We start from the raw sequence: 20,461 nt of genomic DNA on the forward strand, positions 1-20,461 counted from the left end.
CACACATGTGGAGGCTGTGCTTGAGTGAATGTGAGCATGGGTGTGCTATGGTGTACACACATGTGGAGGCTGTGCTTGAGTGAATGTGAGCATGGGTGTGCTATGGTGTACACACATGTGGAGGCTGTGCTTGAGTGAATGTGAGCATGGGTGTGCTATGGTGCACATGTGGAGGTCAAAGGACAACTTTCAGGGGTTAGTTCTTTCCTTCTGTCATGACTACCTAGCCTGTGAACTTCTAGGAGATTCTCCTAACTCCATCTCCCATCTCACCATAAAAGTGCTAGGATTACAGATGTGCATCGTCACATCTGGTTTTGTTTTGTTTTTAATTTATTGAACTTTATTTTATGTGCTTTGGTGTGACGGTGTCAGCTCCCTTGGAACTGGAGTTACAGACAGTTGTGAGCTGCCATGTGGGTGCTGGGGATTGAACCTGGGTCCTCCATCTCTCCAGTCTCCACATCTAGCTTTTTTTTTTTTTTTTTTTTTTTTGGTTTTTCGAGACAGGGTTTCTCTGTGTAGCTTTGCGCCTTTCCTGGGACTCACTTGGTAGTCCAGGCTGGCCTCGAACTCACAGAGATCCACCTGGCTCTGCCTCCCGAGTGCTGGGATTAAAGGCGTGCGCCACCAACGCCCGGCTACATCTAGCTTTTTAACATGGATTCTAGGATCAAAGTAAGGTGTCAAGCCTACGTGGCAATCACTTTTACCCATATTTTACTATACTGCAAAACCCTTGACCCGAGCCACTTAAAGACAATTCCAACTCTATATTAATTTCTATCCTCCCTGCTCCAATTAACCTACAAACACAAAAGACCTAAGAAACTCATAATTAAATATCTGACCATGTGATTTGTTTTCCTTTAAAAGAAAAATGATGGTTTTATATGTGATTTAACTGAAGACAGTGTTTTGTTTTTCCACACAAGAAAAACCAGCAATCACAGTAAATGAAACTTCCTGGCAAGGTTATGATGGGCACAAGATTAGAACTGTTTGTTTATATAAAATCAAACAAACTAATAGATTTAAAAATAACTAGATAAAGAACATGTGATTTAAGTAATCTGGCTGATTTATTCTGTAGATTTTGTTTTAATGGATTTGGTTTATTTGCAATACAACGTAAGCGGGCAATGAGTGGCCACAATCAACCTTAGGTGCACTTATACTGTCAGCACAAGAGAAATGACATTTACAGAACCCTAAGGCACTGGTTCTGCATCTGTGGGTCACAACCCAAGGGTGTCGGACTACCCATTCACAGGGTCACCTAAAACCATCGGAAAACACAGATATTTACATTACAATTCATAGCAGTAGCAAAATTGCAGTTATGAAGTAGCAATGAAAATAATTTTATACAGGGGTGACCACACATGACTGTATTAATATTAAGGACCACAGCAGAGGAAGGCTGGGAACCCCTGGACTAAGGTCCCTTCTTGCTGCTTTACCAGTCACATCAGTCTGGGAGAAAACACACTTGCTAAAGCAACTAGAAACAGCATTTGGTCATCTCTCTGAAATAATTATTCTGGTTTTGGAGGATTTTTGTGATGCATACTACTTTAATAATGGTGTGATTGTTTCACATTATTATTAATCTGTTTTAATTATTAATCTAGGTCTGTTCAGACCTAGAACAGAGAATTTACATATTAAGAATCTCTTATAATGGAATTTAAGGCAAATAAGTTTCCTTGCAACTAGACATGATTTTATACTCTGACAATATTACTGGCCATAGCCCATCTAAAATTCTAAAAACCAACAATATGGATAAATAAAATCCAGTAATTCAAATAACCTTGTAAAGTAAAAAAAGAAGAAATTCAATTGACAAAATCTTTTTCATTTGCATTAACATTTAATAAAATAAAAAAGTTAATTAGCAAAACATTAATGTTAAAGTATCAATAAAAATAACAGATCCTCTGAGGAATATTCCTCCACCAGTGGCACCAACTTAGCTTGTTTCCTTTAGAGGAACTTAGAATTTTAGTTCTAATCTACAGAACACCGAGTATTTGCCACACATGCCATTGTGACACTTATAAAAACCTCCACGGCGGCTGAATGAAAGCAGCCAATCTGAGAGGCTACCTATGATTTGGTATGACATTCTTAAAAAGGAAAAACCAGGGGCTGCTCTTCCAGAGGACCCAGGTTCAATCCCCAGCACCCACATGGCAGCTCACAACTGTCTGTAACTCCAGTTCCAAGGGACCCAACACCCTCACATAGAAGGACATGCAGGCAAAAAAACAATGCACATAAAATAAAATAAATAAATATATATTTTTTTAAAAGCACACACTAGCCAGGCAGTAGTGGTGCACCCCTTTAGTCCCAGCACTGGGGAGGCAGAGGCAGGCGGATCTCTATGAGTTTAAGGCAAGCCTGGTCTACAGAGGGAGTTCCAGGACAGCCAGAGCTACATAGAGAAACCCTGTCTTGAAATAAACAAGGGGCTGGAGAGATGGCTCAGAGGTTAAGAGCACTGACTGCTCTTCCAGAGGTCCTGAGTTCAATTCCCAGCAACCACATGGTGGCTCACAACCATCTGTAATGAGATCTGGTGCCCTCTTCTGGCCTGCAGGGACACATGCAGACAGAATACTATGTACATAATAAATAAATAAATCTTAAAAAAAAAAAAAGAGAGAGAGAGAGAGAGAACAACAAAATGGAAATAAGTATGGTTGCTGATCCTATACCCACAGACATACACATAATTTAGAAAACAAAACAAAAGTTCAATGGTTATCAATATCACTTTTTCCCCCGAGACAGGGTTTCTCTGTAGTTTTGATGCCTGTCCTGGATCTCACTCTGCAGACCAGGCTGACCTCGAACTCACAGAGATCCACCTGGCTCTGCCTCCCCAGTGCTGGGATTAAAGGTGTGCGCCACCGCCACCTGGCCATTACCATTTTCTAATGATCAAAACCTTGGAAATATTCATTTATATTTTATATTCAAAATTTATGATGAAAGTCAAGAAGGCCTACAGATTTAGCTTGCCAGCGAGGGCTTGCCTTGCATGCAAGAGGCCCTGGGCTCTATCCCTACCACAAAACATTATTAGTACCTACTGATAATGTACCTACCACATTATTATTAGTAATGTCAGTGTATAAATTAGAGTTAGACACGACAGGTGATCAACTGCGCAAACTTGGACTTCATTTGATAAGAATTTAGCTTCCCGAGGAATTAGTGCTGAAGGACTGACTCAATGGAGAAATCCTAACCCATTTGCCATCTGCATCTACCTAAGCAGCTGCAACTATAAACCACCTCTAGCGGAAGCAGAAGCGGAAGCGGAAGCGTGCTTTTCCTGTGGAGGAGCAAGTGGGGAAGCGGCTGGCCCACCCACCAGATCAGAGCGAGCTAAACTAAATCTCTAGGGTTGTCTTATCCTCGAGAAGGCATGCTGCAAACCCTGGCATCTAGGGCAGAAAAGCTCTCAAGAACACAGACTGACGGTCATCAAGTCAAGGACTCTTACTTGTACATTTATCCTCAGGTTTTTTGGCATACAAACTAGACTGTTATTATATATATGTATATATAATACATAATTTTCTTAAACTGTGCACATTTGATAAGCAGTCACGCAGGAAAAACTACAGGAAATTACTTTTCTCATTTTTCTGATATCTTCAACATTTAGTAAATCTTTCTAGAAGAAAAAGCAGTGGTCTAATTTTCTATAACTTCAGACACAACCTTAAATTACCGAATTTCAAAATCAGTTTTAGACTTTTAAGGTTTCACTAATTGTAAATTATTATTCAAAATATTTAGCAAATTAAGTGCATACATTCAGAAATGAAAAATTAAATAGATTGATAGGCACCACTCAAAACAACATTGTAAACTGTTATTAAAGCAAAGCCTTACTTGTCTGGGTTTTTCACTCTGAATGTTGCATTAAGCGCTTTTAACCTGGAGTCTGCCTGGAAAAAATAATTTGTTGACTTAATACAATTACATTTCAGGGTATAAAATTCAAACAGTTTTACTTTCCCTTCAGAATTAAATGTTCAAATACTTTTTTTTTTTTTTAAATCATTTGTTGTAAGCACATTAAACATTCTGGAAAAGAATAGCTTTTTTTGAGAACACTATACAAGCATGTTATAAGTCAGAATGAATATGTGGCCTTCAGTGATTCCAACACAAACAACCGTAAACACTAATGCACCAGGAATGACAATAACTCTGTATTATCTCTAAGCCAAGAAAAGCGAGGACCTGCCTAGGCAGGCTGTGAACCTGCTGCTTTATGGAGATCCTGTATGCTCTGAGTGTACCTTTCAGGTGGAACCCAAACTAAATGGGCCTTCATTTTTCTTATCATAATCAATGTCTCAGAAAAAGAAAAAAATGAAAATACCTACATTAAAGTAATGCTATGCTAAATAAAGCAAGCTAGATGGCATCACATTGCTATATAGCTAGTTTGAAGTGTTAAAGGCATCCTTTTCTTTTTGGTGTTCGAGATAGGATCTCATGTAGCCCAGGCTGGCCCTAAACTCCTCACCCTCTTAGCGCTAGTTCCCTAGCACCAGGATTACACGTGTGAGACAGTGTGGTGCCTGTCTTACAAAACAATACATCTTAACTTATTTCTAGATAATTGTTCCCTAAGAAGAGATAGACAGATAAATACTAAATAAGAATTTCACTGCATGAGATGTATACTTAACATACTCAAATCCTAATTTTTTACTTAAAAAGAAAACTGAGCCAAGCATGATGGTGCATGCACATCTTTATCCCAGCACTTGGAAAGTAGAGGCAGGTTGACCTCTGTGGATCTAAGCCAACCTGATCTAGATAGTGAGTTCCAAGACAGCTAGTGAGGGCTATGTAGAGAGATCTTGTCTTAAAAACAAAACAAAACAAAAAGGTGGCGGTGCACACCTTTAATCCCAGCACTTGGAAGGCAGAGGCAGGTGGATCTCTGAGGCCAGCCTGGTCTTCAAAGTGAGTTCCAGTTCAGGCAGAACTACATAGCTTATCTCCAAAAACAAAAACAAAAACAAATACCCCCCCACACACACACACACAAAACCAAACCCAAACAAACAAAAAACCAAAATCAGGGTGCTGTAGAGATAGTTTAGTGGTTAAGAGCACTTGCTGTTCTTCCAAAGGGCCTGGGTTCAGTTCTCAGCACCACGTAGCAGCTCACTACTTACTGCCTGTAATCCCAATTCCAGAGGATCGCATGCCTTCTTCTAGTCACTATGGGCACCAGGCATGCATGTGGTGCATACATAGAAAATATAAATTTAAATCTTAAAAAAAAAAAAAAAAAACACAACAACAAAACTTTTTTGCCTAAGGCACAGGAATTAGTAATCATCATTTAGATTTTATATTATTCCAATTTCCAACCCACAATTACAAATACTCTCAGTTAACACAACAAAGTAACCCCAAACCACCAGGACATCCGAGTTACTTGGCTAAGAAAATAGGAACAAATAACAACTGAGCTCCTCCTCCACACTCAGTGCCCACAGCTCCAGGAGAGGCCAGGACTCTGCACAGCTAGCTAATGAACACTGAAAAGCCTAAAGATGTATTCCTTTCTCTTTATGTATATGAGTGTTTTGCCTGTGTGTATGTGTGTGTACCACATGGGCGCCTGGTACCCAGAAGCCAAAGACGGGAACTGGAGTGACAGATGGTTTTGAGGCACCATGTAGGGGCTGGGAAAAGAACCCAAGTCTCCTGCAAAGATGACAAGTGCTCTTGACTGCTAGGCTATCTCTTCAACCTCTCAAATCTCACTTTCAAATAAACAAATACATTTCTTTCTTTATGTACGTCTGGCATGTCTGTGCTCCACGTACATGCCTGTGCCTATGGAGGCCAGAAGGCAGCACTGGACTTCCTGGGCCTGGTTACAGGTGGTTGAGCTACCGTCATTGGGTACTGGAACTTGACCTCTGGTCCTCTGCAAGAAGAGCCAGTGTCTAACCACTGAGCCATTTCTCCAGTGCTCGAAAATCTCACTTGTGTTTGTTGGGTTTTTTGAGACAGGGATTTTCTGTGTCGCCCTGGTTATCCAAGACCTAGCTCTGTAGACCAGGCTGGCCTCAAACTCACTGCGATCCACCTGCCTCTGCTTCCTGAGTGCTGGGATTAAAGGCGTGCGCTACCATGCCCAGGTTCAAATCTTTTTTTTCTTCTTCTTTTGAGATCTATTATCTACTATGTATTCAGTGTTCTGCCTGCATGTATGCCTGTATGCCAGAAGAGGGCGCCAGATCTCATCATAGATGGCCATGAGCCACCATGTGGGTGCTGGGAATTGAACTCTGGACCTCTGGGAGAACAGCCAGTGCTCCCAACCTCTGAGCTATCTCTCCAGCCCCAAGTCTCACTTTCTTATCCTAAAACTTTTTCTTTTTTCTTACTTTTAAGTCTTTCCTTTCCAAGTATGTCTGGCAGATTAGGTCCATCACCACGGCTCATTTTAAGATCACACAGAAAGAGGAGATGCTTAAACCGTGACCAAACCAGAGACTCCTTCAAAGGCAACTCTGAAGAGTCTCCTGGCCCCTGCAACGCCGACAGGTTACCCTGCATCTACCGACCCAGACTCTCTCCTCTGAACACCCAAAGATGCCCCTAACCTACTGGTGCTCACAGCACCTTCGTTTTTCTCCTTTAAAACAGCCTTATCTGAAATCATGCTGTGCGCTCTGGACTGTCCAGTTTTTTTTTTTTTTTCCACTAAAAAGCGTAATTTGAATGCACATTGACTCTGGAGCTGCACAAGGCTGCCGTGGCAAGACTTTTAGCTGCTTTCTCCATTTTCTCCTAAACCTTGCCAAGGAAACTCTCCAGCCTGGGCTTCTCTCTTAACTGTTCTTTTCTGACCTTAAGGCTGGCTCCACTGCAGACGTCCTATCATTCAGATCTCAACTCAAAATCATCTCTTCAAGGGAGACTATTGGCCAGCTTGCCCAAAATAGTCCCAGTCTGTGCCTCTTGTCCTTGTCTTGGTAAAGGTGACCTCTATACTGCATACCCAGTACACTCCATACTCCACAAAGGGTCCATCTGGATAATAAAGTCTGTCCACACCTTTCTTGAGTCAGACTCTCCTCATATATACAGCCTGGAGTGGTTTGGAACTCATGACCCTCCTGCCCCAGCCTCACAAATGCTGGGATGAAAACTGTGAGCCATGAGAGCTGAAGTTCCCTGGGTGGGGGTGGGGTAATTCCAGCTCTATGTTGAAAACTTCGTGACTGTGTAGAGCTGGAATTATAGGTTACAGGTTGACAGCCAAGACGATCTTGGACTCTAGTCCCTTCTCTGGGGAAACAGAGCTAGCTTCGGACTATCAGGCAGAGCCCTCGGAATGTGTTCTTAGCAGACCTCAGGCTTCCACCACCCAAAGGCTAAGAAGGCCCTCAGAGGGCGTCTGGCCCCAGAGCAGCACTCTCCTGGCTCGGCTGTTACCCACCCCCTGCTCTCTGTCCCCCTCCCAGGGCTTGGCAACGAATGGCACTGCGTATGACTCTCGTTCTGTGACCCACCCCACAGCACAACCGTTATTCTGGGAAACCCCAGTCTGTGCTCCCAGGCCACACTTGCTCACGTGTGCCTTAGAGGACTTCCTTATCCTTTTGGGAAGGGGTTGTGTTTTGTGTTGCTAGCCACTGTCTGGCTGACTCATCTTAAAATAACTCCAGAAAATAAACCCTACTGTCTCATTAACAACAATCACAGTCTACTTCTCATATGCTGCTTTTCACTATTCAAAAAAAATTTTTTTGTTTTGTTTTTCGCAAGGTTTCTCTGTGTAGCCCTGGCTAACCTGGGCTCTCAAACTCTGTACACCAGGCTGGTCATGAACTCACAGAGAGCTGCCTGTCTCTACCCCCGAGTGCTGAGATTAAAGTTCGCCTTGTGACCCGGCTTTAAAGTACCTTTTTAAATGACTTACCCTCCCTTAATACCACATTACACACTGCTTAAGAACGTGCCAGTCACTGCCTGCACAGCACTTAGAGGAGAGAGCACCTTACACTCTGCAGGTACCCAGAATGTGCAATCTCAGAAATTAGCAGAGGGCCCGAACCCTGTCTCTGACATTCCTTCCTCCAAGCATAAGGAAGGGTTCCCAAGTCTTCTGAATCTGCCTCTATTCATGACGACCTGGGCACACACACTAGTGTAGTCTCATGACGGACAACGGTAACGGAATGAAAACAATTTTCCTCTTCACCAATTACTTCATGTGCTCATTACTCTAGGGACAAATCGTTTGCTCTCCTTCCACAGAATCATATACCATGAGTATTTATATAAATGTTCAAAACATGAAGCAAGGCTTGAGAGGCCCAACTGTTTCTAAAAGTATAGCAGTAACCCCATGTTACATCCATCTGAACATTGCAGAACTCGGTGTTGCCTAATTGGAGCTTTCAGTGATCAGATGAACTAGAACTGCTAGATATACAAGCTTTATACAAATTAAATGTGACCGGGTGTGTGTGTGTGTGTGTGTGTGTGTGTGTGTGTGTGTGTGTGTGTACACCTAGCAATGTATGTATACAGTGTCATATATGCATGCATGTGCATTATGAGGCTGTCCAAAAAGATCTCATTTCCTTCATGGAAGAAAGACTTGAAACAGAATTCATAATAAAATAAGCAATAAATAAGTTTCTGGACTATCTCCTGTCTTTCAACACATGACTTTTTGAATTATTAATTTTATGTATTATATTAAGTATTACCTTTTAAATACTTTATAAAAGTAAAACAAGTTTTAAACCACAAGGCTATGCAAATACAAAACAAATACTTCAAAAGCCACCTGCCCATAAGATTTAAAGGATTCTGTAAACAGCACATTCTATAATAACAGACAAACTTGGGTATTTTCTCAATGTCACCAAATTGGGGACAAAACTGAGTACAAGGACAGATAAGTGACTAATGGCCAAATCAGTGACTAAATATCTTCTTATGTACAGAAAAATCACCCAAATAACTTGATATTAGTTGTATCTTTCCTTATTTACTTGTAATATATCTTAGAATATTTATCAGAAAACTCAAAATATGAATCCTTATAAAACTTTCGATTTATTTCATATCCATCCCTAAACTAAAACTACAACTTCCCTCTAAGCACCACCAAGTGCTGAATTAACAATCAAGAAACTGCTATTAGAAGCAAACAATTACGTTTCCTGTTTATTTTGTGCTGAATTTCAAATTCCTATATGCCACTGTCTGAAGCTCCAGGAGTTGGTATTTGTTTTTTTGACACTGAGTTTCAGGTAGCCCAGACTATCCTCAAGCTTGCTACATAGCTCAGGATGACCTTCAACTTCTAATCTTCTTGCCTCTACCTCCCAAGGGATTTCACTATTTATCACCAAGCCTAGCTGAAAGTGCTTTTAAATTACTGAACATGGTTTGTTGTTCTTGTCTGGGTGTACTATTGCTGAACTGATTCATCATTTACCACCTTTTTAAAAAAGTTTTTTCAAGAAAAGGTCTCACTATGTAGTTCTGGCTGTCTTGGAACTCATTCTGTAGACCAGGCTGGCCTCGAACTCACAGAGATCCCCCTGCCTCTGCTTCCTAGGTTGGGATTAGCGGTGTGTGCCAGTACACCTGGCTATCATTTACTATCTTATATTAAATACAGGTTCCGTGTCTCTTATCTGAAATGTTTGGGTCTTCACAATGTCTTCAGACTTTTCCAGTTGAGTAGCCCTGTTTGTAAAATCTGAAACACAGAATTTTCCTAAGTCTAAAACGGAATCACACCACTAAAATGGTTTAAACTTTTGAAATATTTAGTATTTCACAATATTTCAAATTTCAGATTTTCAACTTAGGAATATTCAATCTATATTTTACAAACTTACACTACCCCACTCCCATGATTCACAGCAGACAAATCCTTTTGACTATGGAATAACCTGGGCTAGCTGTCCTTCAGGAAGATCTGGAGAGTTCCATTTCTTCATCACTGAGCCTCTCCATCTCCAGGCAACGTTCTCTTTTCCAAACACCAAAGTTAATGACTATGAACCAGCATCACTAACAGAGGCCATTTCACCACGCTTCATTTCAAACTGCTCACCACGTCTCATGCTCCAGAAGCCTGACTAAGGTCTCATCCCAGGTCTACCAATGTTGGGAAAACCAAGTGTGGGTTTCCCTAAGTGTCCTGCCTCCCAGACTAAGCGACTGTGGGAGTCAGAACAAGTGAAGTGGTCAGCTAGAATTTAAGGACACGAAAATGTAGACGTGCTAGTACACTGTAGGAAAAATGGACAGACTGAATTTAAATTACTGACTTAAAATATTTTCTGGTAGGATTAAGAAACTCTAAGTGTATAGCCCAACTAACACTAAAATTACACAAATCCAAAGTGAACTGAGGTGTTTTCTTGAAACCCCTGCCAACGATGTTAGATGCAAAGCTGATTCCCACCACTCGCTCATTCAAACAGAGCCCCGTCTCCATTAAGAAAGTGCGTGCTACCATGCTGGGAACTGTAAAGGGGTGTGGCGTGGATTCACACAAATATCCTTACCTTCAGCTGAAATCCAGTCTCGTTCACAGTCTCCTTCCAGTTACCTTCCTAAAAATCAGAGTCAGCTTTAGAGATTATCTCTGACAAGCCAAGCAAGCATTATATAACGTTCCACATGAAATAAACTGAGTATCTACCACTTTGTTCTTATTTCAAGTGACATGGGAGAGGTCAAAACCAAACATACAGTACGAACTTCAAAAGTCTGAAAAACATCCAAGATTTTAGATACTCAGCCTCCTAACGCTAAAGATTAATTTTGAGTTTTCACTTAGGGAATTCTAGTAGACATAAAGTCACAGTATCTTTAAGTGTAAAGATTATAGCTCTGATGTGGCTGCAGAGATGGCTCAGTAGTAAAGAACAGTTACTGCTCTCGCAGAAGCCCCAGGTTTAGTTCCCAGAGCCCACACTGTGGCTCACAACCATGTGTAACTCCAGTTCCTGGATCCAGCCCCGCTCTGACCCGCACCAACTCCTGCCCCCATGCTGTACATACACTCAGGCACACACACACACATACACAGAAAATTAAATAAATGATGTTTTTGAAAGCTTAGCTATGGGGCTACTGAGATGGCTCTGTACTTAGGTAAAGCATTTGCCATGTAAGCTAGGCAACTAAGATCAATTCCCAGAACCCATGTAACGGTGGAAAGAGAAGCTGTCTCTACAAAACTGGCCTCTGCCTCCACATGTGCGCCATGACAGGTGTGCTCCCTCCCCATATCACACTCAAGAGAACATACACACGCACACATTAATAATACATAAATTAAAAAAAACCTCAACTACTGACAGAATCCAACAGCCCACAATTCAGACTAAAACAAGCACAATAAAGTGCCTACCAAAAGCTACTTCAAAAGTCTCAAGAATCAGCACTTTATAATCTTTTAAAAAGTCTAACTCAAATGAATGTCTAAAGACTAATTAAAAGGAAGATACCTGTGTCAAAAACAAATAGAAGATTTTGTCTCTACAAAGGACAGGATGGGAAGCAACCCTCAAGAGAAAGTTCTCTAAGCCTATCCGTCGTCTCTCCACAAAGTCCGGGTCCATGTTGTCAGCAGAGAGCTTATGCCACACGAACTCTGCCTGGGTAAACAGAACAACCATTAGGAACAGGCTCAACCACAAGTAAGTACAGCTCTCACCCTCCCTCCGTCTCAGCTAGGGTTACTATTGCTAAGACAAAACACCACAACCAAAGCAACTTGGGAGGGAAGGGTTGATTTGGCTCACACTCCCAAATCACTGTTCATCATCAAAGGAAGTCAGGACAGGAACTCAAGCAGGACAGGAAACTGGAGGCAGGAGCTGATGCAGAGGCCATGGAGGGGAGCTGCTTACTGGCTTGTTCCTCTTGGCTTGCTCAGCCTGCTTTCTTATCCAGGGATAGCCACACCCACAACAGGCTGGGCCCTCCCATCTCAGTCCCACATCAGTCGCTAATTAAGACTGGCCAGGCAGTGGTGGCGCACACCTTTGATCCCAGCACTCAGGAGGCATAGCCAGGCGGATCTCTGTGAGTTCCAAAACTACACAGAGAAACCCTGTCTCAAAAAACCAAAAAAAAAAAAGAAGAAGAAAAAGAAAAAGAAAATGTCCCCCAGGCTTGTGTGCTTACAGCTCAATTCTTCTAGAAGCATTTTCTCAACTGGAACTCCCTCCTCTCAGATGACTTTGGTTTGTGTCAGGCTGATATAAAACTATCCAGCACACACTCATAAAAGAAGCTTCTCTTTACCACTGAAGAAAACCAGAGCTGATCAAAATGCAGAGAACAAGTGACCCTGCGATGGCCCGCCCCGACTGACGCTGCATCTGCAGCACATCTCTGTACCCAAGGCTCAGGGAACATCGGGAAGAGGGGTGGGAAGACTGAGAGCCAGAGGACCAGGAGTCTACTGGGAGTCCATCTCCTGGGAACGACAGGGAAGCGACACCTATGAACATGGCTGCCTACACAAGGCCGTACAAGGTCAGCACTAATACACACGCTAGCATGGAAGGGGGTCATGTATGGGGCCTCCGTCCTAGAGAGAGAACTTTGGGCAACTAATGAATGCTCCAAGTGGGAGAAACAGTCCTTCCCATGGAAAGCTACCAAATGGTCAACCCTGAAATCATACACATACAAATAACATTATACAGACTGAGCAGGTTAGAGCTATATATTTAGGAAAAAGAATAAACAAACAAACAAACAGATATAAATATAGATATATGGAAGGCAGAGGAAAGCAGATCTCTGAGTTCAAGGCCAGCCTGGTCTACGGAACAAGTTCCAGGACAGTCAGGGCTACACAGAGAATCCCCGTCTCGAAAAGCAAACACAAAAAAGAAGAAAGACAGACAGATAAATGAATGGCTCAATCCCAGGCACTTCTCAGCTCCACCGCTGCGTCTTACCCGCTTTTCCGGAAGAGGTGGTACAACAACATGGGGGTAGTACACTAGAAGGTAGTTTCTCAACAACTCGAACTCACTGTACCGCCTCCACAGGGAGTCTGTGAGGACACTCTGACCGTCAGCATGTTCAACTGACCTGAAAAGGAATCAAAGAGCATTTCTGTTACTTCAAACCAGACCACACAATCCCACCTCTGTGGTGATATTTTATCTGAGTCCCCCAATAAAGCTTATCTGAAGATCAGAGGAAAAAGCCAGTCACTATGTTAAACATGGAAGTCAGGCAGTGGCAGCACACACCTTTTATCCTAGCATTCGGGAGGCAGAGATCCATCCAGATCTCTGTGAGTTCAAGGCCACACTGGGAACAGAGCCAGGCATGGTGGCACACACCTTTAATCCCAGCACTAACCATAGAGGTCTGGAGATCTGTACGGACAGAGAGGAAGTGACGTAGCTGGGCGGACAGAGGAAGTGAGATGGCAAAAGGAAAGGAATATAGGCATGGGTGTACAGGAAGTAGGTCTCTTTGGACAAAGACTGAAGGTCAGTAAGGTGAGGCTGTCTATGGCTTGTCCTATTATTCCTCTGATCTCTCAATTTTTCACCCCAATATCTGACTCCGGGTTTTTTATTAACAATACCGTTTAGCAATTCGTCTTACACACCTCCTTCAGACTTACAACCCCAGGAAACAGATTTCCTGTGCCCATTTGACAAATGAGGATGCAGTTGCACTCTGCCTACAAACACACGCTGTGTGTTGTGCACTCAGATTCATCGGAGTCCAAAGCTTTCGCCCTGAGTACTTTCCTTCCATTACAGAGAACCCGTCTGCACTCATGAGAAATCGCTACATTAGAAACATTCTAAAAGCTCCAGCCAAGGAAGAAAGCTTACAGCTCGTGTCTCCTTTTTTCCTTCTCAGAGCTGGCAGGCACCTCATGCTTTATCTACACCAAAGTCCAAACTGCAGTTGGGAGGAAGTTAGGGTAAGAGCGTGTGAAGGCTATTTTAAGGCACGCAAGACTTCTGCTGCTATCATGAATGAAGGGGTTTGGTTTCCGTTGTTGTTTAAGACAGGTCTTCCTGGCCTGGAACTCGTGGTGTAGACTAGGCTGACCTGGAACTAACACAAAGATCCACCTGCTTCAGCCTCCTGATTGCAAAGAGAAAGGAGTGTGCCACCATGCCCAGCAAAGAGAAAGGAGTGTGCCACCATGCCCAGCAAAGAGAAAGGAGTGTGCCACCATGCCCAGCAAAGAGAAAAGAGTGTGCCACCATGCCCAGCAAAGAGAAAGGAGTGTGCCACCATGCCCAGCTGCAGAATATTTTGAAACGTTATCAAGACCTCCTTATTTTCCAAGTATTCACTTGAAAATAACCTATTTTCCCTCTAAGAAATGCACATACAACCACAATGTGCATCTGTCCACCAGGACACAGTGACAGAGAAGAAGCTAATTAGTCCTGGATCAGTCATTAGAGAAGTGTTTCTAATCATGTCAGGCTCAGCACAGTAGCTGCTTATCTGTTAGTTTGTTTTGGTTTTTAGGTGGGTTTTACCATGCTGGTCTAGTTGACCTCAAATGCCTACATTCAAGAGATTGTTGTTCGAATCTTAGATGTTCTTCTAATAAAAAAAAACCTGGTACCAGATATCAGGGTGAAAGCTGAAAGATCAGAGAAGCAGAACAGCCAGTCACTAGTTCTCACCTCTACAAAATCCCAGAGAGTGAGTTCCTGTTTCCTCATGACTTTTTTTGTTGTTGTTTTGTTTTTTGAAACAGGGTTTCGCTGTGTAGCTTTGCGCCTTTCCTGGATCTCACTCTGTAGATCAGGCTGGCCTCGAACTCACAAAGATCCGCCTGCCTCTGCCTCCCAAGTGCTGGGATTAAAGGCGTGCGCCACCACCGGCCGGCTTCCTCACACCTTGTATACCTTTCTCCACCCAGCCATATTACTTCCTGGGATTAGGCGTGTGTGTGCCTCCCAAGCAAAGGCATGAGATCTCAAGTGCTGGGATTAAAGGTGTGTGCCACCACTGCCTGACCTCTATGTCTAATCTGGCTCTGTCTTCTGATCCTCAGGCACGTTTATTAAGGTACACAATATATCACCACAAGAGATCCTTCTGGATGGGCTGGCAGCCTATGAGGTCTAGGTTAGTGAGAAAAAGAGAGGAAAGATAATAATTTTCCTGCCTTAGCCTCCCCAGTAACTAGATTTATGGTACACTACTGCCCTTTTTAAAAAGATTTATTTTAGCTGGGCAGTGGTGGCGCATGCCTTTAATCTCAGCACTAGGGAGGCAGAGCCAGGTGGATCTCTGTGAGTTTGAGGCCAGCCTGGCCAGCCTGGGCTACAGAGTGAGTTCCAGGAAAGGTACAAAGCTACATGGAGAAACCCTGTCTCAAAAAACCAAAACAACAACAACCAAAAAAAAAAAAAAAAGATTGATTTTATTACTCTTAATTATGTGTGTCTTTGTGTGTATGCCATTTACATGCAAGTGTCATTGAAGCCTAGGTGTTGGATTCTGGGAGCTGGAGTTACAGGCAACTGTATGTGGGTGCTGGTAATCAAACTCCAGATTCTCTACAAGAGCAGTATATACTTGTAACCATGAAGCTATCTCTTAGCCCTCACACTACAGGTCTTAGCAGCTATTGTTCTCATTATTATCGTTTTGAGACAGGATTTTACTATATGGCCCAGGCTGGCCTTAAACTCCTTACCCTCTTGCTCTTAGTGCTAGTTTACAGTTGTGCTTAACCATGCCCTACATGTAAGCAGTAAATATATACATAAGGCTGGGCATGGGGGCACCGATGCAGGTGCAGGAGGTAGGTGGATCTCTGTGAGTTCCAAGACAGCCGGGGCTACATAAAGACCCTGCCTAAAAAGCAACAAACAAATAACTAAGACAAATATATTATGCTTACCACTAAGCTTATTAATTACATATTAATAAAAAGGAAATACAATATGAAATATACAACACAGAAATGGCTCCTCCCATGGCAGAAACACAGGAATATTGGATCACAGTCCAGTTTAGAGATGTATTAATTAACTACGTCATATTAATAACTATGTCTGAAAAGACTTCAGTTCAGATTCCCAACTTCAACATGAAAAATTAATCTTATCCTAACTTACAAATGTTTTCATTGGCCTTGTCTTCCAAACTAGAAGAATTTAATAATAACATACTGCTTCCCAAGACATTTCCATATGCTCTAAAAGACAAATTCCCATACTTTTATCTTGGAAACAATTTCCGATCATAAGAAAACACACCCAAGCCTTGAAGGAAGTTAGTTTCTCAACCTAACAGTTATTGAACTGTTAAGCCACAGACAATAGCTACCAGAAAAACCTTCCCATCTACCATCAAATCCCATCCTGGCAACTCACCGCGTCTCAATGAGGTAAGCAGTATACGTTTCTTGCATGTTCATGGCGTTTCTTCCAGTTCTCTTTTCTGCCTCGGAAACACTGATTTCTATTTTCTTCAACCAAAAATGATTTCCCGTCATCTGGACAAAAATAAATGGAACAGTAAGAGTCTTTAGACGGTTCTGATAAACGAGGAGACAGGGGTGGACGTGATCAAAGGGTATTATAGTCATGCCAACAATGGAACAAACCGCTAGTGAGGATGGCATTGGAAAACCCACAGGCACACGAGTAAACCAGCACTGGTAAACAGTTCAAGGTGGTTTGGGGGCCAAGACAGCGGCTCAGTTCGTCAAGTGTCTGCTATGCAGACATGAGAACTTGAGTTTGAATCCCCAGGCTCTCTGTAAAAGCTGAATGAGCAGCACACATCTGTAACTCCAATGCTCCTTCTAAAGCACCACAGGAGGAAGTGACAGGAGAATTTCCAGAAGCTCCTGGGCAAACTAGCCCAGCCTATGCACTGGAGAACTGTAAGAGACCCTATCTCAAACAAGGTAGGAGAGGATGGCAACCAAGGTTACACTCTAACTACACACACGCACACCAAACAGATACACATATACACATATATATACTTCCTAAGTTGTTATGGGCTACTAAATAACAACAGCAAGTGACAGGCTGGAGAGATGAACAGAGCACTGGCTGTTCTTCCAAAGGTTTTGAGTTCAATTCCCAGCAACCACATGGTGGCTCACAACCATCTGTAACGAGATCTGGTGCCCTATTCTGGCCTGCAGCCATACATGCAGGCAGAACACTGTATAAATAATAAATAAATAAATCTTAAAAAAAAAAAAACAAAACCAGCAAGTGACAACCTCTCTTTATCAACTACTTGAAAGGTATTTTAATAGGTACCATTAAATATTAATTATTATACAGTCAACATTTCGTGTAAGTAACCAAGGATAAATCTGTACAAGAATGTGTAAGAAAAAGTCTTCAGATGGGGTGCAGTTCAAGGGTAGAGCCCTGCCTACTATGTTTGAGGCATAGTCTGAGTTTTTTATGTCTGAGTTCAAGTTTCATCATTGCAAAAACAAAAACCTTGAGGCTATATTACAAGCAGAGGATTCTGGATAGACCATCTGATGGACTGATTGTCAAGTACCAAGTATCTCCTAACACATACAGACAATAAATGCACAAATTCTGTCTGTAAAAATATTTTTTTTGCAAGCTGGGTGGTGGCGGCGGCGGCAGCGCATGCCTTTAATCCCAGCACTCAAGAGGCAAAGGCAGTCGGTTCTCTGTGAGTTCGAGGCCAGCCTGGTCTACAGAGAGAGTTCCAGGGTAGGCTCCAAACAGCAAAACCCTGTCTCGAAAAAACAAGCAAAACCAAACAAAAAAAACAAATAAAGAACCCACTTTGGTCTTCAGTCTTTGCTGCCTCTCCAACACCTCTTCCTATGTCTTAGTGGCATTGGAGCTGTGCTGTGTCACGAAGTGGACCCCGTGGTCCACTCAGCTTCACTTGCAAATGTTCACTGCAATGAGTTGTTGGTCAGGTTCAAGGCCTCTGGCTTCTGGTACACCATCAATACTGGACCCTCACCAAAATGCCTCTTGAATAATCTGTTGCCCCAGTCATGGAGATCCTGAGGCTATGGGTCCAAAGAACCAGTCCCATCGCACACTCTGGCAAGTCACAGATGGGGTAGATTTCGGGATGAGTCAACTCAAAGCCCTGCATGTGGGTCTGGGTGACAGCTGCTTTGGTCAGTCTGGGCTGCTGGGACCACCTCCCTCAGGCAAGGGGCAGAACCAACTCTTCTATGCATATGCCATTAGGGCCAGCTCTCCCAGGCCTGTGGTGGTGGGTGAGGCCATCTCTCCTGGGAGGGGCAGAACCAGCTATCCTGGGGTCAGGAGTGGGCAGTGCCTGCTCAGCAATTCCCTTGGATTTCAACACTCGTGGTTCCTATGACCCGCTGTGGTAACATGGGCCATGAAGATCAACACAGACCCCGGCTGCAGTGGGACCATGGACCCAGACATGGCCCTCGGCAGCAGCTTGGACCCAGATGTCACCATGGCCCCAGTGGCAGCACAGGCCATCCAAATCAGTATGGCCCCAGTGGCAACGTGGCTCTTGACACCAACATGGTCTCAGGTGGCTGACCAGACCCTGGGTATCCGTATGGCCTTGGTGGTAACAGCAGTCATGGACATCAACTCAGACCTTCGCTGGTGTAGGGCCACAGACCCAGACATGGCCTTCAGCAGCAGCTCGTACCTAGATGTCACATGGCCCCAGTGGTGGCAGCACAGGCCACTCAGAGCAGTCGTCTGGCCCCAGCAGCGGTGTGGCCCCAGGGATTGGCCCAGACCCTGAAGGCATGTTCTTAATAGAGCTTCCCTTCCTCTGAAATGACTAGCTTGCTTCAAGTTGATGTAAAAACTAGCAGTCAAGGTTGGGGATTTAGCTCAGTGGAAAAGCGCTTGCCTAGCAAGGCCCTGGGTTTGGTCCTCAGCTCCACAAAGCTAAACAGAGAAACCTTGTCTCAAAAAACCAATAAATAAAAAAAATAAATAAATAAAAATAAATAAATAAATAAAAAATAAATAAAAAATTAAAAAAAAAAAAAAAAAAAAAAAAACTAGCAGTCACATATCCTCAACTAAAAAAAGGAAAAAAGCTACAAAAAACAAACAAGCTTCACAAACAAAGCAAGTAGCACACACTACCTTTCCAGGCTACAGTAGGACCTGTCTCAAAACACAAACAAAACAAAACAAACCAGTGAGCTCCAGGTTCAAGGAGAGCCCCTGTCTAAAGGGGATAAGATGGAGGAGGAGGAGGAGGAGGAGGAGAAGGAGGAGGAGAGAGGAGGAGGAGGAGGAGGAGGAGGAGAAGGAGGAGGAGGAGGAGGGAGGGGAGTGCACGTTCCCGTGCGTGCACAGGACACCTGATGTTCTCCTTGGTTTCTGTGCTCATGTGGGCAACACTCCACCCCTAAAGCAGATCCTTTCTGGAAAGGCAGCAGGGAGGGGGTGTGTGTTAGGGAAAAAGTAAGGATACACACATTGTTTGCGCCTTTGTTAACTTTAAAGATGACACAGAACAAGATCTGAAAACAAAAGAGCAGTCTCCTTCCTTCCAGCCGAACGACTGCAGGTCTGTATCAGACGGAGGACCTCAGGCTGGGGGAGTGCCGAGGAAGGCGAAGGACAGGCAGGACAGACACAAGCACAGGAGAAGGGAGAGGGAGTGGAGCCGCTGGGCTTTAAGCTTTCTCCCTTGCTCAAATTCAGGGGTGGGTTTGGAGTCTAAAAACTGCTCAGATAATCATCGGGGCAGCCCGTAAGGAGGAGATAACAGCAGTGTTGTAGGTACGGCACAACATTTCTTTTAAGATTTATTTTATTTTACATGTATATATGAATGCCACCATGTATGTGTACCATGTGCAGGCCTGATACCTGCAGAGGCCAGAAGAGGGCAGCAAATCCCCTAGAACTGGAGCTTCAGACCCTTGTAAGCCACCTGGTACTGGTGCTGGGAACCGAACCTGGGTCCTCTGCAAGAGTGCTCTTAATCACTGAGCCATCTCTCCAGCTCTCAGAAGATTTTTAAAAAGCTACACAGGCTGTGATGATGACTTGGTCAGTAAAGTGTGTGCTGCTTATGCATGAGAACCTGGGTTTGGATCCCCAGCACTCACAATTGAAATACTCTTTCAGTTCCAGAACTGGGGAGGAGGAGGCAGGAGCATCTCCAGCTAGGTAGCCTAGCCAAATCTGCTAGCTCCAGGTCAGGGAGAGACACTACATGGAAAAACGAGGTATAGTTATATAAAGAAGAGGAAAAAAGGGAGACAGAAAGAAGCCTTCAGTCAGAAGAGAGCTCAAAAAATTCCCGAGACAAGCCTGGATGATGAAGGCCACACTGGCTGAGAGAGTCGTACACTCTTGGCCTACAGCCATGCTTTCTGATTTACCGCCATCTGCTCCAGTGAGAATTCTCTGAATTT

The 20,461-nt window shown here is 43.4% G+C and overlaps 1 protein-coding gene across 1 annotated transcript in view; it reads right to left on the reverse strand.

Moving 5' to 3' along the window:
* The window catches only part of Snx4 (sorting nexin 4), a 59,550-nt gene that overhangs the window by 22,744 nt on the left and 16,345 nt on the right, over window positions 1-20,461 (reverse strand). Inside the window, 5 exon segments of the mRNA XM_028886365.2 lie at window positions 3,916-3,971; window positions 10,605-10,652; window positions 11,553-11,702; window positions 13,020-13,155; window positions 16,440-16,561. Coding sequence (XP_028742198.1) covers window positions 3,916-3,971; window positions 10,605-10,652; window positions 11,553-11,702; window positions 13,020-13,155; window positions 16,440-16,561 — 512 coding nt within the window.

Source organism: Peromyscus leucopus, chromosome 12 (genome assembly GCF_004664715.2).
Source record: "Peromyscus leucopus breed LL Stock chromosome 12, UCI_PerLeu_2.1, whole genome shotgun sequence".
Taxonomy (NCBI): domain Eukaryota; kingdom Metazoa; phylum Chordata; class Mammalia; order Rodentia; family Cricetidae; genus Peromyscus; species Peromyscus leucopus.